Raw genomic sequence first — 26,132 nt, forward strand, 5'->3', positions numbered from 1 at the left:
TGCGCTTGTCTGATTTGATAGATAATGCCGCCGGAAAGAAATGGCAGCAGTTTTACGGGCGCCCAACGAATTGTGCTATTATGTGGTTTTTTTCATGTTATTTGTAACTTATTTTGTACATCATTTTTCTGGCAACGTAATTTACGGCAAAAAAGAGCTTCTGGATATCAGGACAGCGATCACACCTCGGATTAGACAAAGATTTTTTCTTCAACAAGCAGGACGCACAGGACATACTCCGAACACCCAACAAAGCCAACATCCCAGTTATTGGCAAGAGGAAGAGACGCAGGTACAGAGGACACAGAGCAGGGTGCCTCGTAAGGATCCGCAGAAGGCGAGTGGGAAAGCTGCCGTTACCGTCAATTTTACTCGCCAACATGCAATCATTGGACAATAAATTAGACCAGGTATTATCACGAATATCCTACCAACGGGACATCAAAAACTGTAACATCTTATGTTTCACGGAATCGTGGCTGAATGATGACATGGATATTCAGCTAGCGGGATATATGCTGCACCGGCTAGATAGAACAGCACACTCCGGTAAGACGAGGGGGGCGGTCTGTGCATATTTGTAGACAACAGGTGGTGCACGAAACCTAAGGAAGTCTCTAGATTTTGCTCTCCTGAAGTAGAGTATCTTATGATAAACTGCAGACCGCACTATTTGCCAAGAGAGTTTTAATCTATACTTTTTGTGGCTGTTTATTTACCACCACAGACGGATGCTGGCACTAAGATCGCACTCAGTCAGCTGTAGAAGGAAATAAGCAAACAGAAAACCGCTCACCCAGAGGCGGCGCTCCTAGTGGCCGGAGACTTTAATGCAGGGAAACTTAAATCAGTTCTACCTAATTTCTATCAACATGTTAAATGTGCAACCAGAGGGAAAAACATTCTAGATCACCTGTACTCCACACACAGAGACACGTACAAAGCTCTCCCTCGTCCTCCATTTGGTAAATCTGACCACAATTCTATCCTCCTGATTCCTGCTTACAAGCAAAAATTAAAGCAGGAAGCACCAGTGACTCGGTCTATAAAAAAGTGGTCAGATGAAGCAGATGCTAAACTACAGGACTGCTTTGCTAGCACAGCCTGGAATATGTTCCGGGATTCTTCAGATGGCATTGAGGAGTACACCACATCAGTCACTGGCTTTATCAATAAGTGCATCGAGGACATCGTCCCCACAGTGACTGTACATACATACCACCACCAGAAGCCATGGATTACAGGCAACATTCGTACTGAGCTAAAGGGTAGAGCTGCCGCTTTCAAGGAGCAGGACTCTAACCCGGAAGCTTATAAGAAATCCTGCTATGTCCTCCGACGAACCATCAAACAGGCAAAGCGTCAATACAGGGCTAAGATTGAATCGTACTACACCGGCTCCGACGCTTGTCTTTTGTGGCAGGGCTTGCAAACTATTACAGACTACAAAGGGAAGCACAGCCGTGAGCTGCCCAGTGACACGAGCATACCAGATTAGCTAAATCAAATCAAATCAAATGTATTTATATAGCCCTTCGTACATCAGCTGATATCTCAAAGTGCTGTACAGAAACCCAGCCTAAAACCCCAAACAGCAAGCAATGCAGGTGTAGAAGCACTTCTATGCTCGCTTCGAGGCAAGCAACACTGAGGCATGCATGAGCGCATCAGCTGTTCCGGATGACTGTGTGATCACGCTCTCCATAGCTGACGTGAGTAAGTCCTTTAAACAGGTCAACATTCACAAGGCTCCCGTGCCAGACAGATTACCAGGACGTGTGCTCCGGGCATGTGCTGACCAACTGGCAGTTGTCTTCACTGACATTTTCAACATGTCCCTGATTGAGTCTGTAATACCAACATGTTTCAAGCAGACCACCATAGTCCCTGTGCCCAAGAACACTAAGGCAACCTGTCTAAATAACTACAGACCCGTAGCACTCACATCCGTAGCCATTAAGTGTTTTGAATGGCTGGTAATGGCTCATATCAACACCATTATCCCAGAAACCCTAGATCCACTCCAATTTGCATACCGCCCAAACAGATCCACAGATGATGCACTCCACATTGCCCATTCCCACCTGGACAAAAGGAACACCTACGTGAGAGTGCTATTCAATACTACAGCTCAGCGTTCAACACCATAGTACCCTCAAAGGTCATCACTAAGCTAAGGAACCTGGGACTAAACACCTCCCTCTGCAACTGGATCCTGGACTTCCTGACGGGCCGCCCCAAGGTGGTGAGGGTAGGTAGCAACACATCTGCAACACTGACCCTCAACACTGGAGCCCCTCAGGGGTGCGTGCTCAGTCCCCTCCTGTACTCCCTGTTCACCCACGACTGCGTGGCCAGGCACAACTCCAACACCATTAAGTTTGCAGACGACACAACAGTGGTAGGCCTGATCACCGACAACAACGAGACAGCCTATAGGGAGGAGATCAGAGACCTGGCCGGGTGGTGCCAGAATAACAACCTATCCCTCAACGTAGGAGGACTAAGGAGATGATTCTGGACTACAGAAAAAAGAGGACCGAGCACGCCCCCATTCTCATCGACGGGGCTGTAGTGGAGCAGGTTGAGAGCTTCAAGTTCCTTGGTGTCCACATCACCAACAAACTAGAATGGTCCAAACACACCAAGACAGTCGTGAAGAGGGCACGACAAAGCCTATTCCCCCTCAGGAAACTAAAAAGGTTTGGCATGGGTCCTCAGATCCTCAAAAGGTTCTACAGCTGCAACATCGAGAGCATCCTGACCGGTTGGTATCAAATAAAAATCAAATCAAATGTATTTATATAGCCCTTCTTACATCAGCTGATATCTCAAAGTGCTGTACAGAAACCCAGCCTAAAACCCCAAACAGCAAGCAATGCAGGTGTAGAAGCACGGTGGCTAGGAAAAACTCCCTAGAAAGGCCAAAACCTAGGAAGAAACCTAGAGAGGAACCAGGCTATGAGGGGTGGCCACATGCGGATGATCTCCGCATGTGTATTTCCCACCGTAAAGCATGGAGGAGGAGGTGTTATGGTGTGGGGATGCTTTGATGGTGACACTGTCTGTGATTTATTTAGAATTCAAGGCACACTTAACCAGCATGGCTACCACAGCATTCTGCAGTGATACGCCATCCCATCTGATTTGGGCTTAGTGGGACAATCATTTGTTTTTCAACAGGACAATGACCCAACACACCTCCAGACTGTGTAAGGGCTATTTTACCAAGAAGGAGAGTGATGGAGTGCTGCATCAGATGACCTGGCCTCCACAATCCCCCGACCTCAACCAAAGTGAGATGGTTTGGGAAGTGTCGGACCGCAGAGTGGAGGAAAAGCAGCCATCAAGTGCTCAGCATGTGTGGGAACTCCTTCAAGACTGTTGGAAAAGCATTCCAGGTGAAGCTGATTGAGAGAATGCCAACAGTGTGCAAAGCCCGGGTTCGGGGGGTATGGCGGTGCAGGTGGCTCCCTGTTCTCCCGCTCGGTGCAGGGTATGGGGATGGGCCCCTCGCAGCAGTCCAGGGGGTTTGGGCATAATACAGCGATGGCGGCCGGGGACAGCTCGGTTTCCCTGGCCTCACTTCGGCTTCCCCAACCCCCAGGAGTAGTACTACTATAACCACTACATGTACAGGAGGTACGCACCAAATCCACTGATGATAATGACTACAGCAGGGACTACCGCTTCAGCCCACCTCCACAGTCCTACGATAACTTCATGGAGACCTGTATGAAGAGGACTGACCTGCTGAGAGGTGGGGAGAAGGGTAGATCAGAGAAAGGAGCAGGGGAGAATTCACACCCACACGGAGCTCCAGGAAGCCCCAGCACTCAGGGAATTGAACCAAGTGGAGGAGGCACTGCAGACAGGGAGATTTTTATTTTATTTTTTAAAAACATTTATTTAACTAGGCAAGTCAGTTAAGAAAAATGTCTTATTTACAATGACGGCCTAGGAACAGTGGGTTAACTGCCTTGTTCAGGGCCAGAATGACAGATTTTTACCTTGTCAACTCAGGGATTTGATCTGGCAACCTTTCGGTTACTGGCCCAATGCTCTAACCACTAGGCTACCTGCCGCCCCAAAGTTGAAGAGTCAGCCCCTGTCCCTGGAGGTTCCACCAATACCACAGACCACGGCTCCACCCCAGCACCAGGCAATGACCCCAGTAAGAGCTCCGCCACAGGCAGTCCCAGTGAGAGTAACGTCACAGGTGAGAGTAACGTCACAGCTGCATCGGGAGAAGCCTGTGAACCCAGAACCCCTGAACCCTAACCCTCAACCCCCCCTGCTGTAGCCAAGTAGCTGTAGCTGTGCCGGAGGATGCTGATGATGAAGATACAGTGAACATCTCTGAGATCGGCTATCCAGAGCTGATAGAGCAGATGGAGGCCAGGAGGTGTGTGGAGCTCTACATGGTGTATGCAGAACACTACCTGGAGAAAAAGAAGAAGAACCAGCTCCGGGCAAGACCCAGAGGAGGAGTGGAGAGACTGGGAGGAGGATACCAGGAACTGATGACTGTACTCACCGAACAGCAACCTGCTACTACTGCACTGACTGACTGACTGAGAGTCAGAGAGAGAGAGAGAGAGAGAGAGAGCACTGTTTGCTGTCACACCCTTTTGAGTCAGGATTGGGGCTGATGGAGGGGTGCAAGGATAGAGGGATCAATGGGACAGTGTGTCTTCTGCTCTCAACCTCCTTTGAACAACAGCTCAGGATTCTCCATCATAAGTGGACTTTTTTTAATTGATAAAATGAGCGGATTTTTGTTCAGTTTTTTTGTATTGTTGTTTATCATGAACTGTTACTTCCATTTATATATATCTGGAATCATGCGAATGTTACTAGAATGCTGACACTTTTTAAATACAATCCATGCATGAAGAAGGATATTTCATAAATAAGATTAAGGTTAAACTGGTACTGTCTCAATCCGAAAACTGCCCCAACACAAGCCCTCACTGCCCAGTTCCCAGCACCAACAGGGATTCCAGGAAGAGCACTTAGATGCTGTATTATATGACAGACAGATGGAATGGAAACTGCCCATTATCCATTTACATCACATTAACTGGCTCTGTGGGCAGAGAAGACAACATGTTTCTACACCGGCTGGAAATGTTAGATGGTGTGTGTGAGATTATGTTTGATGGGCTTTCAGTGTGCATGTGCGTATCTAAATAGACAGCAATGTTGTTGTGTAAATATTGATTTGAGGTAAGATTAATCTTGTAACTATGGTAACACCACATATTAACATCCATATTAACCTTCCTGTATTAACATTAGCTGGGGGAGTGGAGGGTACCATTGTGAAATAGGACAGTCAACAAGTATGTACGACAATGAATGTGATTTTATTTTATTGACTGTGGGTTGTATTTATTTTAGTCTAATACAATACTAATACCTGTACAATTCTAACCGGCTGTAGCTTGTAAGACTACTGATAACACTATTCTAACAGCCTCTTTCATACATGAGAGCTATAAGCCTATGATTCTGCATATGCGCATATTTGTATACATTTTTACTACAGTGGCGAAAGAAAATCCATTTGACAAACATTGCTAGCTTGATTTCACTTTTGTATGGAAGTGCTAAAAGTTTGGTCATATGCTCTGATGAGGTCAGAAGACTGAAATGTTCAAACAAAAAAAGGTGGGGAAACAGTTGAAATTAAGCAGTAAGAGCTTCAGAATTTTCTTTAGAAACTGACACATTTGCCAGAGACTCTTGCCAGATATGTGCTTGCATCCCTTGTCATTCACCCACTGATATCCTATTAAATGGATGGCTCTCAGGTTATTTGAACCAATCATCCTGTATCGGGGCTTGGTGTTATCTTTATCTCTTATGTATCTTTAACGTTGTGGTTATTTAGTTTGACACTATTCAGTGCATTTATTGATTTGATTTTGTTTGCTTTGTTTTGGTATTATACTGTATGTCAAGTAAGCTGCATGTGCGCAAAGATACTTGCGAAAACCTGATTTCTTCCTCTGCTCTGAATCCGAGGGCCCTCTTTCCCCTTGATAGTGTCTTGCTTCTCTCGCTTCCCTCTCTGGGGTGGTGACTGTAGATTGTACTGTAAATGCTCTTACTGTCTAGGCCCAACCAGGCTTTGAACCAGGCCACTGTAGCAGTGGCCCTACAAGCCAAAGGATATGAATTCAGACAAACACTGTCCACTTTAAAGTCAGGGTCTTAGTCAATTTGGTACCTGGTAAAACCAAGGTCAACTATAATGATACAAGTTGAACTATAATGTTAGATGGATGTTCTAACCAGATATATGGAGAGAAGTGACTGGATTGAAGTCTAAATTGTTATACTGTATGTGTTGGGATGTATTCATTGAATGTTTAACGGTCATAAAGTTTGAATCCTTTTTGACTATATTGGATATAAACATTCCTTGTTTACCACCATGTCACAAACTATTTCTGCATTGTCACGGGCCTTGAATGTATGGGCGTGCATTCTGTGTTTATGTAAATACTTCCACTTGTTTGTTTCCTTTCTTCTTCTGAAATCTGTCTGTTTTCATTTTCACTCCCATTAAGGCTCAGTAGGACAGTCCTTATTCAAGGCTTTATTTTCCCCTACCGGTCTGTATCCTGGGGCGCGTTCAGCAGGACACAACGTTTTGGAAAGTTCAGATAGTAATATGTAGAACAAACATTCCTCTCTGACATGTAGACCAAGGAATAATGTTGGCTCTATTCATGGAACGTTTGGCTACTGAACGTGGCCCAGGTTTATGTTTGTGTGGTTTGGCTCAAGTATCTTATGACTGCTCTGTGGACACAACATTGTTGTGCTTCAGAGTGCTGGCAAATTATGACATTTTATGAACATCGCTTACCTGCGCTTTTACCAATGTCCCTGTTTGTCTTCAGTAAATAATTGTTTCCCTAACCTCAGTTATTTTCTATTCTTTGAATGACATATTTCACCCATATTCTACCTGATGTTGCGCTGATAGCAGAAAACCATTCAGATACCATGGTTGTTCTCTTCATTCCTGCAGAAATGAGAAATGTAACTTGAACATGAATTTGATTCTATTAATAAACTGTGAGTTAGAACTGTAAATGTTCAGAAATGTAACACTCATTGCACAGCCTCGTTCCAAACCAAACAGGGCTTCACATGTGGTTCAAAAGATGGTCACATCACACTTAGGTTTTACTTTACAAAATGAATGTTCGGGACTTGTTTCTTCACCGTCTTTTATAACAGCTTTCATGTTGGATAAGCTGTGGGAAGACGGCTACATTTGTACTAAAAGTCTTACCTCAGAGAATCAAAAATATGATTTTATCTGTAGGATGTCTTATCATTTTCTATTTGTTTTATGTGTTTGAATGTCTGTTTTGATTAATCAGTAGCCTTGGCTATAATACAGAAACAGAATGACTATTGTTGCTAGGCCTTCATCTATTTTAATGGACACCATGTGATACACTGGGGATGTAACCATAACTAGAGCCTGCACAGTGTTTGTTGTTGCTTGGTAGCTTAGAACTTGCTCCTGAAATGAAGCATGGCTATTAAAAGTGAAGGAACAGAAAGAAGGGGAGGGGGAAAGAGGGAAAATGGAGAGGAAAAAGTTAACCCCTTTATTTGCATATTAGGATGCCTGGACATTCTGGTGATCCATTTATCGTGCTCTCTCGTTCTGAGAGAAAATACATTTGAGAAAAATTCTCTCTAGAGTTCTCACTTTATTTTCTACAATAATCATGATCAACATTATTAATATAACAAGTCAATAAATATCAACATACTGTTCCTCCAGATATTCAGGGCAGTAGCAAGTAGCACCTTGTAGGTCTACCATCCATAATTGCATGAGTATCATTTCCATAATGAAACAGACCTATGGGGTTAACTAACAGGTAACCAGTATTCTTCCAGTTCTCCCATGTCTCCACCTGGTGATGAAGTGACTGTATTACAGCCTGCCAGCCAGGAGACCTTCCACAGTAACAGGATCACACAGTGAGGGTTTAGTCATGGGACATCCTATTATTGACTGCTGACCAACATACCTGGCACATGTTAACATATGTGTCATAACAATAGCATTGCAGCCCAATGATACTCTGGGCAGTCTAAAACCATTTACCATGGCAATGAATACCTCCACTGTGTGAATCGGGTCCCTAATCTTATTTTTAACAGAGATCCACTTCAATGAATGGTCTAAATACAGCCATTCACAGATTCCCAAGAACATATTTCAGAATCTAGAATCCAATCTGCCTTCAAGAGCCATCCTTGATTGACTGTTGGTTGTTGTACAGGTACTGACATGACTTGTAATGTTTAGTCTCATCAAAAGCCTCATCTAAATATTACTTCTATCTGAACTGACACATTCTCATTTTAATGAGCTGATGGTAGTTCCTCTTCACAGTCTGATTATAGTCAAGATCATAAATGGATACATTAATATCTCTGTCTCTCATGTCTTTATTGGAATAACCCCACAGGAAAAATACATCAAATGACACCGAAACAAAAACTTTTTTGATCATACTAGAATTTATACACTCCACCACACACATACCCTATTTAATAAAGTTAGAAACATAATGGAGACAAAATATAATTCATAGAATTGTACAATATACAGAATTTACAAATCCAAACGCTGCCAGTGTTCTACCAGGTGTTGAAATAAGTGAAACCTGTTTTAACGGGACTATTTAAAATAAAGATTTACCTTTATACTGTATGTCCACAGCATGGCAATATTAAAGTGTTGATAACAACCATGGTAAGGAAAATATAAAGTAAATCATGTGCTATTGAGGTAGTGAGTGCTCGACTGGGAGGAATATTATCACACTAGATATTTGTATGTTGTTTAAGTATGTCTCAGAAAACAAATGTTGTGCAAATAGTTAGTTGACAAAGAATCTGCATCAGAGTGTTTCTGGATCAGCGAGCTATACAGGAAGTTTATTTGCTCCACTACACCTGCAAATCAAATCAGATGGAATCACAACCTGTGAGCTCAGTGTTCAGTCATGGTTTGGGACTCAATACCCAAGGTCTTGGTCTAGGTCTGGGGTCAGAGTCTAGTTTTGGTCTTGGTCTCAAGAGTTTTTATATACACATGGTCTTGGTCTATCTTTAGTTGTGACTCTGTCCCTCTCTTCCTGTTCACTATATCTCTACATCACTCCCATCCAGTGCCCCATCACCAGTGACATTAGTGACCCAATGATGACGATGATGCTGTTATAGATGGGCCCGCTGGATGCTCCATAGTAGTACTCCATATCCCCAGAGCCCTCTGGTCCCTCATAGCCACCAGGCCTGGGGCCATACCCTCCACCTCTGGGGTAGCCCCCATAGCCTCCTCCATAGCCTCCATAACCCCCCCCATAACCACCTCCATACCCCCCATATCCTCCTCCATAGCCAGGACGACTCAGGGCACTGCCCAGCATTGCTCCCCCCAGGGCACCAGCAGCAGCAGCCCCTGCCATCTTCCCCGCACTGGAGCCTCCACTCTGGGCAGGCATTGGTCGGTATGCCGGTCCGCTCGAGGATGGCATTGGTCGGTATCCCGTGCCTCCACCTTGACGAGGGTAACCGCTACCTCCACGTCTACTACCTCCCCACCCCCCACCGCCACTACGTCCGAAGCTCCCACCACGACGAGCCTCTAAGGTGGGGCATAGGGTTGCTAGGAGAAATAGGCAGGTTGCCACGGTGAGGAGAAGTCTCTGTTGGCCAACCATCATAGTTCCCTGTGAAGACAAGAACATGACGAGTTTGTGATGAGCATATCCCACATTTCTACACTAGTGCTGGGTCGTTACCAAGACGAGAACAAGACATGAACATAAGCATGATCTGTGTTTAGTGTGAGACCCCCACAGTGACATAATGCCTGCATTCATCAGCTTGTCTGGAAAGTCTGTCCAGTGATTAGTATGGTGGAACACAATGTACACACACACACACGTTTTAATACTGTATGGTAGAACCCAACGCACACACACACACTAATGTTCTCGTCACTGCAGGCTTTGCGAATGTGCTAAGTAAGGGTTATTTTTACGCTAGAGACAAATTAACAGCGAGCTGGCCCTGCAAATCCAGCTTTGTCAGAGAAGTGTTACACAAGAGCCGTGAGAAGTCAACACCATAGCATCGATAGGATCTAACAAGTCAACATAGGATTTCTGGCTTCAGTGCATTGAGAAGCCAGGATATAAACTCAGGTTGGTATCAACTCTGGTTCTAGTCTGTCAGAGGAAGATCTATGAAAAACAACAAGGGGAATGAAGGGAGACTTTTTCCGGTCAACATTGTCTTTAAAACCTTTATCAGTGCGAGTTGACAATAATCCTTGTCAATCCCCTTGTTTTTGTGTTTCAAAACCCAGGAGATATATTTTCTACTAGGTCAGGGATGACCACTAGACCAATGCCATAACAGATTCATTTCATAAGGACCATGTCATCATCTCAGTAATCATCACACGGTTTTACTTTATGTCCATCATCTGTCTCTACTTTCTCTATCTCCCTCTAATCTCTCTGTGCATCTCTCTCTTCTGTCTCTGTCACTCTTACTCAGACCTCTTTACCACCGTAATCAATGTCCTCCCTAAGATTGTCTGTCTGTCCTCCTCTCTCCCCATCATCATCACACAGCATTACAGTGTAATCTGTGTCCTTGGCTCGGAGGCTATACTTATCAATAGCCTTTTGGCTTTAGAATAATCCCACACAGTAGCTTTCCAGTTTCCAAGATGACCTACTGTATTACGTAGAGAGTTCTAGAACATCCCTTCTGGTTCATTCAGAACACAGAGCTCTAGAACTTTACTGCTGGTCCATTCAGAACTTTTGGTAACTGTTTAGGCATGCTGTAAATGTCTATGTAAAACTTATCCAACGGACATTTGACCCCTATAGAATGAATTATACATGTGCAATACAACTGGGTCAAATGGCAAATAACACTAATGACACACTTGATGCACCTGCATTAAATAATTACATGCATCTTGGTATTTCTATTTTCAAATGCCAGATAACAGTTACAGTATGCTACATCATCAACAACAGATTTAAATATCTTCAGAAATGATAGGATAATGACAGTAATGGAAATTCCCTGCAAACACTGAGCAAAAAGCAGTAGTGAGGGTTGAAACTCTTACCTGTAGAAGTTGGCGAAGAGCTGAAGAAAATCACAGACAGGTCAGAGGATGTCCGTTGCTAGTTCTGTTGTTCTCTTGGCTCTCTCCTGTGTGTGTGATGGTAGGTGACTCCTGTCACTGTCGGGTCTCTTCAACCTCCAGACTTCTCATTGGCTGAGCAGGATAAACAATGATGCTCCTCCCTGCTAACACTGTAGTGTTTCGGTAAGCCCCTGCCCCACCAACACTGTACAGACAGAAATACCTGCACACTTCGATAACCTGTGTGTGTGTGTGTTCAGCTGCCAGTTACTGTAAACCTCAAAGCCCACCAAAACAACCAACAGAAATACTTCAGAGTTATATCATACAGTTTTAAATGACATCATATGATGTTCAATGTAAGATACAGTATATAAAATGGCATCAGTTCATATCTTTACATATTATACATGATTCAACAAGTATTATACAACCAGGATGACATGGTTTCTACCAAATGACCCAGAAAAGGATAGACCAAATCGGCTTCAAGATAACTCTTTATTAAATAATAATAATTCTTGTAAAAATACTACATTTCCAAATAGTGGCATGTCTTTGACTTTGAAGAGGGTGTCCTCAAAAAAAGGAGCGCTTAGTCAGAATGCAACATTACAACAGCTAAACAGCTATCATGAAATAAACGTGTCAGTCTTGAAAGAGCAATAGAAATTTAAATGACAAACATATATGCATGCACGCACACAAGCGCTCACAAACAATATACAGCAACCTTTTAAAAGCTGAGGGTAGATATACACTACCGGTCAAAAGTTTTAGAACACCTACTCATTCAAGGTTTTTTATTTATTTGTACTATTTTCTACATTGTAGAATAATAGTGAAGACATCAAAACTATGAAATACATATGGAATCATGTAGTAACCAAAAAAGTTTTAAGTCAAAATATATGTTACATTCAAGATTCTTCAAATAGCCACCCTTTGCCTTGATGGCAGCTTTACACACTCTTGGCACTCTCTCAACCAGCTTCATGAGGTAGTCACCTGGAATGTATTTCAATTAACAGGTGTGCCTTCTTAAAAGTTATTTTGTGGAATTTCTTTTCTTCTTAATGCGTTTGAGCCAATCAGTTGTGTTGTGACAAGGTAGGGGGGTACACAGAAGATAGCCCTATTTGGTAAAATACCAAATCCATATTATGGCAAGAACAGCTCAAATAACCAAAGAGAAACGACAGGCCATCATTACTTTAAGACATGAAGGTCAGTCAATACGGAAACTTTCAATAACTTTGAAAGTTTCTTCAAGTGCAGTCGCAAAAACCATCAAGCACTATGATGATACTGGCTCTCATGAGGACCACCACAGGACAGGAAGACTCAGAGTTACCTCTGCAGCAGAGGACAAGTTCATTAGTTACCAGCCTCAGAAATTGCAGCCCAAATAAATGCCTCACAGAGTTCAAGTAACAGGCACATCTCAACATCAACTGTTCAGAGGGGACTGTGTGAATCAGGCCTTCATGGTCGAATTGCTGCAAAGAAACCACTACTAAAGGACACCAATAAGAAGAAGAGACTTGCTTGGGCCAAGAAACACGAGCAACGGACATTAGACCGGTGGAAATTTGTCCTTTGGTCTGGAGTCTAAATTGGAGATTTTTGGTTTCAACCGCCATGTCTTTGTAAGACGCGGTGTGGGTGAACGCATGATCTCACACGTGTATTTCCCACAGTGAAGCATGGAAGAGGAGGTGTTATTGTGTGGGGGTGCTTTGATGGTGACACTGTCTGTGATTTATTTAGAATTCAAGGCACACTTAACCAGTATGGCTACAACAGCATTTTGGAGCGATAAGCCATCCTATCTGATTTGGGCTTAGTGGGAGTATAATTTGTTTTTCAACAGAACAATGACCCAACACACCTCCAGGCTGTGTAAGGGCTATTTTACCAAGAAGGAGAGTGATGGAGTGCTGCATCAGATGACCTGGCCTCCACAATCCCCCGACCTCAACCAAATTGAGATGGTTTAGGATGAGTTGGGACCGCAGAGTGAATGAAAAGCAACCAACAAGTGCTCAGCATATGTGGGAACTCCTTCAAGACTGTTGGAAAAGCATTCCAGGTGAAGCTGGTTGAGAGAATACCAAGAGTGTGCACAGCTGTCATCAAGGCAAAGGGTGGCTATTTGAAGAATCTCAAATCTCAAATATATTTTGATTTGTTTAACACTTTTTTGGTTACTACATGATTCCATTTATTTACTACATGATTCCATGTGTTATTTCATAGTATTGATGTCTTCAATATTATTCTACAATGTAGAAAATAGTAAAAAAAAAAGAAGAAAAACCCTTTAATGAGTAGGTGTTCTAAAACGTTTGACCAGTAGTGTAGGTGTAACAGAATTAATGTACCACATCTCAAAGTCCTGTATGCAGTCATACACACACACAGATCAATATCTACAAGGCAACTAAGTACTGCTTTAGATATGCGTGCACACACACAACATTCCCTCGTTTGAGCTATTGTAGTTGATCCATCATCTACATAATTCATAATCTTAAGGAACTCTGGTCCTCTCTCTGTTTTGTGCTTCAGTCTCCAGGTGTTTGTAGACACACAGGTCATATCACATCACGGGATTATAACCCTGGCAAGCAAGGCTAACATTATTAACGGACTTGCCAAGTTAAATAAAGGTTAAAAAAATCTATGAAAAAAAACAGTTCTGACCGACAGCGTCTTGGTACACCAGAAGTACGTTCATTTCCAATGGAACGCAGCGTTTGCCTTGCAGCATTGTGTTGCAGAGGCAGTTTCTGTGTTCTGTGTGGTGCAGATGTTGGATAAATCCAACATATGCATCAAGTTGTATGAGTAGACTTGACAGAAATAGTAGCAAAAGGTGAATGAACGTTTGTTGCACACATCTTGCACACATTGGATTACATAATGAAAAAAGTTTGACAGCAAAATTTCTTACGCAGCATTGATGCAATGACGCTGTCAGTCTGATCGAGGCATAACACACAGGTAACAGAAATGTGTACATGTTTTTGACATCCAATAGAACAGGTTAGGTGGTGGTTTCAGATTAACTGTGGACAATCATGAAGTTACATTACAGTTACAGACTCACTAGAGCTGATCATAAAGAGAGTCCTGCAACACACTGGGGACAGGCACGTTTCAACATCACATACTGTCACTGGACAGGAGTCATTCAACTCCCTCACTGACTGGCTGAGAAACTCATCTAGCGTGTGATGTCACTGAGTCTGAGGTATGTTCTGGTTTTGAGAGAGATGTAAAAGGTGAGACAAGTTTAGTTATCTGCAGGTGGCAAAATTGTTGAAAGGAAAATTAGAGGGAAAGAGAGCGAGAGATCGAGTGCTGTCTAGCTCAAAAGAACTAAGAAAGCTGGTTTTGTGCTTTAAATTCTTGTGCATCCGAGTGGTATGATAGAACATGGGGCAGGCTCAATGCTCCATACAGGCCCCCATATGAAAAGTGCCAGCCTTCACCTTCCCCACAAACCATTATTATTGCTGACATGGTACAGTTATGCAGATAACACTACAGAGGGGCAGGTATGTTAGAAAGGGATTGGGATGGCAAAGAGGATACCCACTGGGCAAAAAACGATTAAATCAATGTTGTTTCCATGTCATTTCAACCCCCCAAATCAACGGGATGACGTTGAATTACAGTGGAAAACCAACTGGATTTGCAAAAAGTAATCAACGTAAGGGCATTTAGTCTTTTTTTCAACCACCTATACATTTTTTTTGTTAATTTCAAGTTGAATTGACGTTAGTTGACAACTCAGTCAGATGTAATTCAAAACTAGAAGTTGAACAGACTTCTGTGTTCAGTGGGCATGTACTGTCTGTAAATGGTATGGACAGAAACAGCAGGAATCAGGAAAGAGGGTGGCATGCTTCACAATGTGTACACTGTCCCTACGGAGGTCTTGAAAGATAAAAAGGCGAGGTTGGAATGGTTGCCTCTCCTCTGGGTGGTTCTTGGTCACTCCTGTTTTGTGCTTGGGACGGAGTCAGGGGTGGGGAGGGGTAGCTGAACAGGTCTGGGAGATCTTGGGAAGGTTTTGTGAAGATGTGGTTGACCCTCCCTAAACCAGGTCACATACAGGTGGTCCCCTCAGGAAGACAATGCAACTGCTTCTCTATGATACACCGCAGATATGCATACCTATACACACAGAGAGAGAGACATAGAGAGAGATAGATAGATAGAGAGAGAGAGGGGGAGAGAATGAGACATTAACACACAGTACATTGGGGAGACACCATAGACACAGCTATGGGGAGAGGTAGATGTTGCCACTGCAGAGACTTTGCCAATACTGCACCTGCTCCTGAGTTTCTGCACCTCCCGGTCCTCTTCCTCCATCAGCTTGGTGATGAAACTCTGCAGCACCGGCATCTCAAACTTAATATACTGTGCCACCTGGTGGGGAGGAGGGAGAAATGCAGTTACAAACACAGACCTGACCAGGACCCAGCCCCTCCACTATTATGAAATCACAATACTGTAGTAGTAATAATAATAATAACAACAACATAAAGGAGGCCATAAATAGTCATAACAGCTTATGTCAGTTTTTGGCCATTGACTACACTGTCAAGCCAGTGTCAAGCCATTGTTGAGGACAGCTAATTGGCTTGGCTGGCAGCCCCTCAAGCAGCTTAACTTAAGTAAATGATGGTTTTGCTTGTCTAGTGCATAAATAGCCCACTGCAAGTTCTATTGAACTGAGCCCTTTTGTAATCGAAAGGGGGACGGACAGAACATTCCATTCAGAGGATGTGATTTAGTTTAGGGGCACTGAGAAGTAGTGAATGATTTATCAGTTGTATAGTGGGTGGGGAGTAATTTGGCAGTTACACATCAGCAGTCTTACGTCATAGGTGACTTCCTCTCCCAGGTCCTGCTCCATCAGGAAGATTCTGCTGACCTGTTCACATGGACCCTGAAGCACACGCAGCACCAGGGGGTAGTCACTGCGCTTCAGCTTCACACGCTCTGAAAGAAAAAACATTGTCAGACCTTTACTGCATTACAACGGATGTACTTAAGTTATGTTAGAAGATTGCCATGTTTTGCCACAGAGCTGCAGCACTCTTGCGCACACGGACACACACGGACACACACACACACACACGTCTAGGATAAACACAAACGGATTACATGGACCCTGTGAAACAGAGAAAGTGCTTCAGCTTTAAACTCTGTGACAGACACGCAACCACACAACAACACACAAACTCACTCACCCCCGCTTGTGTGTACAAGATACAGCGCAAAGTCATCTGGGCTGTTCTCAATCTTAAACTTGTTAAGTAGCACTCGCAGCACCTGAGGCGTGGTCATACAACTGTTGATCCGCACGTTAGTCACTGAACCATACGCTGGAGTAAAGACTGCAGTCTGAAGGGGCGATGGGGGCCGCAAAATGATGAGAGGGTGAGAGGATTGAGTGAGAGAGAGAGACAGGATTAGTTTATTTGTGGTAGTATGTTGTCATTGTAGTAGTGTTTGGTTGCAGTATTATAGTGTGTGTGTACCTTGTGATTGTAGAAGTGTCCGTTGATGGAGAAGCGGTGTCGTCGTAACCTTCTCTGGTCGCTAGGCGACCGGCGCTGGCCCCGTCTCAGAACCCCTGCATCGCTCTTCGTCCTCAGCAGCTGGGCGGAGCTCTCATATTCCTCTGTCCAATCAGAGCACAGATATAGGAGAAAGGGGAGGAGTCAGACAATCAAGCTCCTATGAACGTCACAAAATGTTCTAAAAATGTATTGTTGAACAGACATGGCTATCTGATGTTGGATAAATAATTGGGTTTTCCATAATAACAAGCTGAAGGTTTTCAGACTACTCTTCTATAAAACCCACCTTCTTCCTCATCCTCCTTCACAATGCTGTCCTCTGATTGGCTTTCGTGCTCTGTCACTTCTATGGTGGGCGGGATCTGCTGGGTACCTTCGTTGCTACTGACATAAGGCAAACATGAATATTCCCATATTTAATTAGCTGACCTTATTTATGACACATTATCTTCTCCTTATCTTCTCATTTATGACACATTATCTTCAAAGTTATACTACATCAGTGTGTAAATGACACAGGCAGAGGAACAGTAAAATATGGTTTCTATGTAATCTGATTGGAGAATATAATGTATGTTCAGAGTAAACTAAAAACCCAGAATATAGGTCATAATAAAGATATAACAGTATGGCCACAGGACAAACATTCACCAAACCAAACTCTGTAAAATGTCAACCACATGCCCACTGCCACACTATCCTGGTCAGACAAAATAAAATAAATATGCTTGACCGTTGATGAGTATGACATTTTAGGATAATCATTAGGCTATAGCAATACATCATTATCAGTAAAGAAATTATTTTTGCACTTCCCTCCCCCCTTTGCCCTCAGAACAGCCTCAATTTGTCAGGGCATGGGCTCTACAAGGTGCCAAAAGCGTTCCACATGGATTCTGACCCATGTTGACTCCAATGCTTCCCACAGTTGTGTCAAGTTGGCTGGATGTCCTTTGGATGGTGGACCATTCTTGATACACATGGGAAACAGTTGAGCATGAAAAACACAGCAGCGTTGCAGTTCTTGACACAAACCGGTGCGCCTGGCACCTACTACCATACCCTGTTCAAAGGCACTTAAATCACATACACAATCCATGTTTTAATTGTCTCAAGGCATAAAAATCCTTCTTTAACCTGTCTCCCCCCCCTTCATCTACACTGAAGTGACTTCAATAAAGGATTATAGCTTTCACCTGGTCAGTCTATGCCATGGAAAGAGCAGGTGTTCTTAATGTTTTGTATACTCAGTGTATACTTTTCATACATACTGTACATAGTACATGTTTCTATATGTTGCCTTCTCTGTGTTGTTGGTATGGTAACCAGAGCTCACTCCCTACCTCTGATTATCCAGGGCACAGCCGGAGTGCCAGGAGGTAGAGGAGGGAGGAGGTCTGATTCGCTCGTGATCGTCCTGCATCTGCAATCTAATAGGTCGACGCAGGCCCCAGGAGATATTCAGCAAACCCTCCACGATCAGCTCCCCTTCCTCCTGTAAAGACAGAGTTACCATGATCAATACACACACACAAAAACACTGACAGTTATTACCCTTTCGGTGCAGGGTAAATGATTGAATTATTGAGTCAGTGAGTGGTAAATTGAACAGCAAAGGCTTGAAAGAGACAGAAAAATAGACAAAGAGTGGAGGAAAAGAAAAAGCATACATGCAATAAAGAGGTGAAATAGGAGGGTGCAGCTATTACACGAATTATGACAGTGATTAGCAACAATGGAAAGACTCTCGCTCTTAATCTCATTCACACGTATATAAACGATCGCGCCACAGGGAAGGGCTGCCGTCTTATCGGCTCTTAACCAACCATGCTATTTTGTTTGTTTTTTCGCATCGTCCGTAACTTGTTTTGTACATAATGTTGCTGCTACTGTCTATTATGACCGAAAAGAGCTTCTGGACATCAGAACTGCGATTGCTCACCTCAAACTGGACGAAGAGTTCTTCTTCAATGAGTCGGATGGGAGGGAAATACTACTACAGACACCCGACCAGGCCTAGATCCCCGTGAATCGCTGGAGAAGGAAACTGAGATTTTGTGGAAAAAGATCCGGGTGCCTTGTGAGGATCAGGTGACGAGTGGCTAATCTACCCTTGCCTTCCGACCTGCTAGCTAACATTTAATCGCTGGAAAATAAATGGGACGAACTGAAAGCACGTATATCCTACCAATGGGACATTAAAAACTGTAATATCTTATATTTCACCGAGTCGTGGCTGAACGACGTCATTAAGAACATTCAGCTGGCGGGTTATACACTCCATTTGGAGGACAGAACAGCAGCCTCCGGTAAGACATGGGGCTGGGGCCTATGCATATATGTGAAAAACAGCTGGTGCACGATATCTAAGGAAGTCTCAAGGTTTTGCTCGCCTGAGGTAGAGTATCTCATGTTAAGCTGTAGACCACACTATCTACCTAGAGAGTTTATCTGTATTTTTCGTAGCTGTCTACATACCACCACAGACCGATGCTGGCACTATCCAGAGGTGGCGCTCCTAGTGGCCAAGGACTTTAATTAATGCAAGGAAATTTAAATCAGTTTTACCTCATTTCTATCAGCATGTTAAATGTGCAACCAAAGGAAAGAAAATTCTAGACAACCTTTACTCCACACACAGAGACACGTACAAAGCTGTCCCTCACCCTCCAATTGGCAAATCTGACCCTAATTCAATCCTCCTGATTCCTGCTTACAAGCTAAAACTAAAGCAGGAAGCACCAGTGACTCGGCCTATAAAAAAGTGGTCAGATGAAGCAGATGCTAAACTACAGGACTGCTTTGCTAGCACAGCCTGGAATATGTTCCGGGATTCTTCCGATGGCATTGAAGAGTACACCACATCAGTCGCTTTATCAATAAGTGTATCGAGGACGTCGTCCCCACAGTGACTGCACAAACATACCCCAACCAGAAGCCATGGATTACAAGCAACATTCGCACTGAGCTGAAGGGTAGAGCTGCTGTTTTCAAGGAGCAGGACTCTAGCCCGGAAGCTTATAAGAAAACTCGCTATGCCCTCCGGCGAACCATTAAACAGGCAAAGCGTCAATACAGGACTAAGATCGAATCGTACTACACCGGCTCCGGCGCCCATCGGATGTGGCAGGGCTTGCAAACTATTACAGACTACAAAGGGAAGCACAGCCGAGAGCTGCCCAGTGACACGAGCCTACCAGACGAGCTAAATAACGCCTATGCTCGCTTTGAGGCAAGTAACACTGAAACATGCATGAGAGCACCAGCTGTTCCGGACGACTGTGTGATCACGCTCTCCGCAGCCGATGTGAGTAAGACTTTCAAACAGGTCAACATTCACAACATTCACAGACAGATTACCAGGACGTGTACTCCGAGCATGCGCTGACCAACTGGCAAGTACCTTCACTGACATTTTCAACCTCTCCCTGTCTGTAATACCAACATGTTTCAAGCAGACCACCATATTCTTTGTGCCCAAGAACACTAAGGTAACCTGCTTAAATGACTACCGACCCGTAGCACTCACGCCTGTAGCCATGAAATGCTTTGAAAGGCTGGTCATGGCTCACATCAACACCATCATCCCAGAAACCCTAGGCCCACTCCAATTTGCATACCGCACCAACAGATCCACAGATGATGCAATCTCTATTGCACTCCACATTGCCCTTTCACACCTGGACAAAAGGAACACCTACAGTTGAAGACGGAAGTTTACATACAGTTAGGTTGGAGTCATCAAAACTAGTTTTTCAATTACTCCACAAATTTCTTGTTAACAAACTATAGTTTTGGCAAGTCGGTTAGGACATCTACTTTGTGCATGACAAGTCATTTTTCCAACAATTGTTTACAGACAGATTATTTCACTTATAATTCACTGTATCACAATTCCAGTGGGTCAGAACTTCCTGCCATCCAGGACCTCTATACCAGGCGGTGTCAGAGAAAGGCCCTAAAAATTGTCAAAGACTCCAGCCACCCTGGTCATAGACTGTTCTCTCTGCTACCGCACAACAAGTGGTACCGGAGCGCCAAGTCTAGGTCCAAGAGGCTCCTAAATAGCTTCTAACCCCAAGCCATAAGAATGCTGAACAGCTAATCAAATGGCTACCCAGATTATTTGTATTGCCCCCCCCCCCCCCCGGAACGCTGCTGCTACTCTCTGTTATTATCTATGTATAGTCACTTTAATAACTCTACCTACATGTACATATTCCCTCAATTTCCTCGACACCGGTGCACCCGCACATTGACATTGACTCTACCGGTACCCCCTGTATATAGCCTCGCTATTGTTATTTACTGTTGCTCTTTAATTATTTGTTATTCTTATCTCTTACTTAAAAAAAAAAGTATTTTCTTAAAACTGCATTGTTGGTTAAGGGCTTGTAAGTAAGCATTTCACAAGGTCTACACGTGTTGTATTCGGCGCATGTGACAAATACAATTTGATTTGATTTACACCAACACACACGCACTACCGATACCTCTCTGTGTCTCAACTGCAGGTTCTGTCCATCATAATAGAGGTTGTAGGTTTTGAGGTGGGACAGGACTGTTGCCCTGAAGACAGAAAGACAACTTTAATGACAACAATCAATTAATTTACACACATTTTATTATGGCATACATCGGTGTGTATGTGTGTGTGTGCATCTGTGGCGTATGTGTGTGTGTGCATCTGTGGCGTATGTGTGTGTGTGCATGCGTATGTGTGTGTGTGCATACGTGTATGCCTTACTTGCTGATGAACTTTTTGTCTCCGATCTGAACCCCGTTCTGAATGTTATCCATTCTCAGTCAGCATGAGAGGAGCTGGAGAGAGAGAGACAGACAGACAGTGAGAGAGGGCTAGACAGAGACAAAAGAGATCAGAAATCATATTCAGATGTTTTTATAGGAGGTTTATGAGTACTAGTCTTGCGTTGAAGCATAGAGAGGACATGGGAAAGGAAGGGAGAGAATAGGGGGGAGTGGAATTCAACATGAATGAGGATAGATATTGGAGAACAAGGATGCAATAGAGAGAGAGAGATTGACTGATGAGTCTCATGACACCTCATGATCAACCAGAGGCAGCAATTCACCCGAGCATCACCATGGAGACACACCACATTGCCACAGAGACAGGAGGTGGGTGGGGAGGAAGAGTAGGAATATGATTGAAGGAATAATAAAACATTCAAAAATGATTGGAATAGAATAAATATATACCTCAGACAGACAGGCAGGTAGGGAAATACAACAATCACTGATTTCATACATCTAGTCTGTCATCAAGTCACTCAACATTGTTAAAAGTGGAACTGACAGCATTTTAGAGATATTAAATATTGTTAAAATCCGTTCATATACACCCCCAGGAAGATTGACACTTTTAAAAAAAAATTCTGACAAGCAAGCACTTAGATAATAACTTTCATATTTTCATAAATTATAAGAATGTTTGGGAATTATGTACAGTTGAAGTCATACGTTTACATACACTTAGGTTGGAGTCATTAAAACTCGTTTTACAACCACTCCACAAATTTCTTGTTAACAAACTATAGTTTTGGCAAGTCGGTGAGGACATATACTTTGTGCATGACACAAATAATTTTTCCAACAATTGTTTAAAGACAGATTATTTCACTTATAACTCACTGCATCACAATTCCAGTGTGTCAGAAGTTTACATACACTAAGTTGACTGTGCCTTTAAACAGCTTGGAATATTCCAGAAAACGATGTGATGGCTTTAGAAGCTTCTGATAGGCTAATAGACATCATTTGAGTCAATTAGAGGTGTTCCTGTGGATGTATTTCAAGGCCTACCTTCAAACTCAGTGCCTCTTTGCTTGACATCATGGGAAAATCAACAGAAATCAGCCAAGATCTCAGAAAAAAACCTCCACAAGTCTGGTTCATCCTTGGGAGCAATTTCCAAACGCCTGAAGGTAACACGTTCATCTGTACAAATAATAGTACGCAAGTATAAAACCCATGGGACCACGCAGCCGTCATACCGCTCAGGAAGGAGACGCGTTCTGTCTCCTAGAGATGAACGTACTTTGGTGCGAAAAATGAAAATCAATCCCAGAACAAACAGCAAAGGACCTTGTGAAGATGCTGGAGGAAACAGGTACAAAAGTATCTATATCCACAGTAAAACGAGTCCTATATCAACATAACCTGAAAGGCCGCTCAGCAAGGAAGAAGCCACTGCTCCAAAACCTCCATAAAAAAGCCAGACTACAGTTTACAACTGCACATGGGGACAAAGATCGTACTTTTTGGACAAATGTCCTCTGATCTGATGAAACAGAAATAGAACTGTTTGGCCATAATGACCATCATTATGTTAGGAGGAAAAAGGGGGAGGCTTGCAAGCCGAAGAACACCATCCCAACCGTGAAGCATGGGGTTGGCAGCATCATGTTGTGGGGGTGCTTTGCTCCAACAGTGTGCAAAGCTGTCATCAAGGCAAAGGGTGGCTATTTGAAGAATCTCAAATCTAAAATATATTTTGATTTGTTTAACACTTTTTTGGTTACTACATGATTCCATATGTGTTACTTCATAGTACTGATGTATTCACTATTATTCTACAATGTAGAAAATAGTCAAAATAAAGAAAAACCCTTGAATGAATAGTTCTAAAACTTTTTTTTTTTACCCCCATTTTCTTCCCAATTTTGTGATATCCAATTGCTGGTAGTTATTGTCTTGTCTCATCGCTACAACTCCAGCACGGACTCGGGAGAGGTGAAGGTCGAGAGCCATGCGTCCTCCGAAACACAACCCAACTGCACTGTTTCTGAACACAGCGCGCATCCAACCCGGAAGCCAGCCGCACCAATGTGTCGGAGGAAACACCGTACACCTGGCGACCTAGTCAGCGTGCACTGCGCCCGGCCCGCCACAGGAGTCGCTAGTGCGCGATGAGACAAGGATATCCCTGCAGGCCAAACCCTCCCTAACCCGGACGACGCTAGGCCAATAGTGCGCCGCCCCATGGGCCTCCCGGTCGCGGCCGGCTGCGACAGAGCCTGGGCTCAAACCCAGAGTCTCTGGTTTGATGCAGTGCCTTAGACCACTGCGCCACCCGGGAGGCCACGTTCTAAAACTTTTCACCGGTAGTGTAGATGACATTGATTTTAGCGTTGGCAAATTGGCTTAGTCTCGTAGTGAGAACCCTATAAAACGTAGCTAGCTTCATAAACATATTTTTTGGAATTCTGAAATGTATTAGAATAAATTGCCATACCATAAAACTAGCTAGCCAACTATGGGTAACTGTAGCTCGTTAGCTACCTGACAGGAGTGCTAGTTAGCTATGTTAGCTTGCTTGGCACATTAATAGCTTTAGGCTGATTGTTTTTAAGCTCAATTTCAAGATTTCCACCAAGGACGTTGCCTCTCTAATCATTACTCTCCCTCACTTCGTCAAGGGACATCTAAGGTACATTTGGATATGACGATGTAAAATGTCATTCAAGGGCTGAGGGTTTAGGGCCGAGGGCTGTCTACTTTGAATTTGGACTGCAGCCTCTGTCTCTGACTGACTGAAACAGGAAGTGTGAGATGGAGCAAGACAGCTGTGCTAAACAATCTCTCTCTCTTCCTCTTTTCCTCCTCCTCTCTCCTTCCCCCATCTGTCTAAAACACACACCACACACAGAAAATCCCTAACACACATGGAAAGCTCTGTGGTGACCATCACACACACACACACGTTGGACTTCTAATTTAACATGGCATGCTGCCAGCATACTCCGAGGTTTCCTTCCTGCCAGGCTGAAAGAGAGACAGAAAGAGAGAGAGAGAAAGAGAGTGTGTGTGAGTGAGTGAGAGAGAGGGGGCAGCATAGAAGCTTGCGAAGGACAAGAACAGGTGCAAGGCACGCTGGAGTCACATGGGGCACCCTCCATACCAAATCATTTCAGTTGTATTAACAAACACATTCAACACCCTCTGACACGCAGGCACACACGTACACGCACACACAGTGTCTCATCCTTGTACTTCTCCTTGGCAGACCTCTTAAATCAAAACTTGCTGTTAATAACAGACACTCTAAACACACAATGTTATGCTATCCAGTACCCATTGTATATTTCCACTTGGCCACTTCCCCATCCATGCCGTGAAACATTACTGAAATATCTGCCAATAACAGATACATCCAACATAAACATTTGTGTGTGTGTGTATGTGTGCGTGTATGTAGAAAGCTGCTGTGTGGCTTACCGTACTGAGAGCTGTGTGACCCTGTCAGGCCAGGAAAGAGACAGAGAGATCTGCTACCAGCACTAGTAGCACAAACACACAATATGTTAGTCCTCAGGGTCCAGTTGACCTGAAGCTGGCTCGGCTTGAGCCGGTGAAGCTACTCTGTCCTTTCTGTGGAGTAGAGAGAGTGTTCAGCACTAAGCCTGTCTCTTCAGACTTCAGTGGCTGGTTATCCAGGGGAGTTACCCAAGGCCTCAGTCTAAGGCTTCTGTGTGTTTGTAGGGGAGAGGCGACGGAGAGAGCACCAGGGAGAGAAAGGGGCGGTCGAAGGGGCTGGTTTAAAGGAAGTGCTCCCCTTCCGCTAATCTCTTCCTCCTTTAGAGGCTCAGTCACAGCGGAAACTGATGCTGCCGCTCTGACATGAGACTTCCTCAATTCAAACTACAGACATGAAATATGATATCTCTCTCCCACATACACATGGACAAATACACCAACGCACACACACACACACACACACACACAGCTTCTCTCTGAAAGGCTCACAAGTAGCCCCATATACAGACAGAGAGAACTATTGAAAGGTAAGAAGCAACAGACAAAACCCACACACACATTCTACCTCACGTGTCCAGCCAATGCCTCACGTACAAACACATTCAATTATCGTGATCATATCAAAAATGTAAGACTAATCAACCAACACACCATGCAGCATTATCCATATTTCAGCACCTACACTACATGAGCAAATGTTTGTGGACACCTGCTCATCGAATATCTCATTCCAAAATCATGAGCATTAATATGGAGTTGGTCCGCCTTTTGCTGTTATAACAGCCTCCACTTTCCACTAGATGTTGGAACATTGCTGCAGGGATATGCTTCCATTTAGCCACAACAGCATTAGTGAGGTCGGGCACTGATGTTGGGCGATCAGGCTTGGCTCGCAGTCAGCGTTCCAATTCATCGCAAAGGTGTTCGATGGGGTTGAGGTCAGGGCTCTGTGCAGGCCAGTCGAGTTTCTCCACACCGATCTCGACAAACCATTTCTGTATGGACCTCGCTTTGTGCACAGGGGC

The 26,132-nt window shown here is 43.8% G+C and overlaps 1 protein-coding gene across 1 annotated transcript; it reads right to left on the reverse strand.

Annotated features, from left to right (window-relative positions):
* Positions 1-13,546: 13,546 nt before the first annotated feature.
* LOC120062751 (ras association domain-containing protein 2-like) lies at positions 13,547-25,308 on the reverse strand. The gene is made up of 10 exons (XM_039012814.1): positions 25,069-25,308; positions 21,578-21,651; positions 21,324-21,399; positions 18,174-18,325; positions 17,117-17,214; positions 16,789-16,931; positions 16,498-16,651; positions 16,125-16,246; positions 15,573-15,670; positions 13,547-15,412 (listed from the first exon to the last, which is right to left on the reverse strand). Exons 2-10 carry the CDS (start codon positions 21,628-21,630, stop codon positions 15,343-15,345), a joined length of 966 nt encoding a protein of 321 aa, XP_038868742.1. The 5' UTR covers positions 21,631-21,651; positions 25,069-25,308; the 3' UTR covers positions 13,547-15,342.
* Positions 25,309-26,132: the final 824 nt, after the last annotated feature.

Source organism: Salvelinus namaycush, chromosome 18 (genome assembly GCF_016432855.1).
Source record: "Salvelinus namaycush isolate Seneca chromosome 18, SaNama_1.0, whole genome shotgun sequence".
NCBI classification, from domain to species: Eukaryota; Metazoa; Chordata; class Actinopteri; order Salmoniformes; family Salmonidae; genus Salvelinus; species Salvelinus namaycush.

Excerpts from the sequence above, each read along its gene's own strand:
- LOC120062751 (XM_039012814.1), bottom strand. The coding sequence starts at position 21,630 with ATGGATAACATTCAGAACGGGGTTCAGATCGGAGACAAAAAGTTCATC. Across the intron at positions 21,400-21,577 it reads GACAAAAAGTTCATCAGCAA|GGCAACAGTCCTGTCCCACC; the intron begins GTAAGGCATACA and ends TTCTGTCTTCAG. Across the intron at positions 15,671-16,124 it reads GAGAGGAAGTCACCTATGAC|GTGGCACAGTATATTAAGTT; the intron begins GTAAGACTGCTG and ends CCTCCCCACCAG.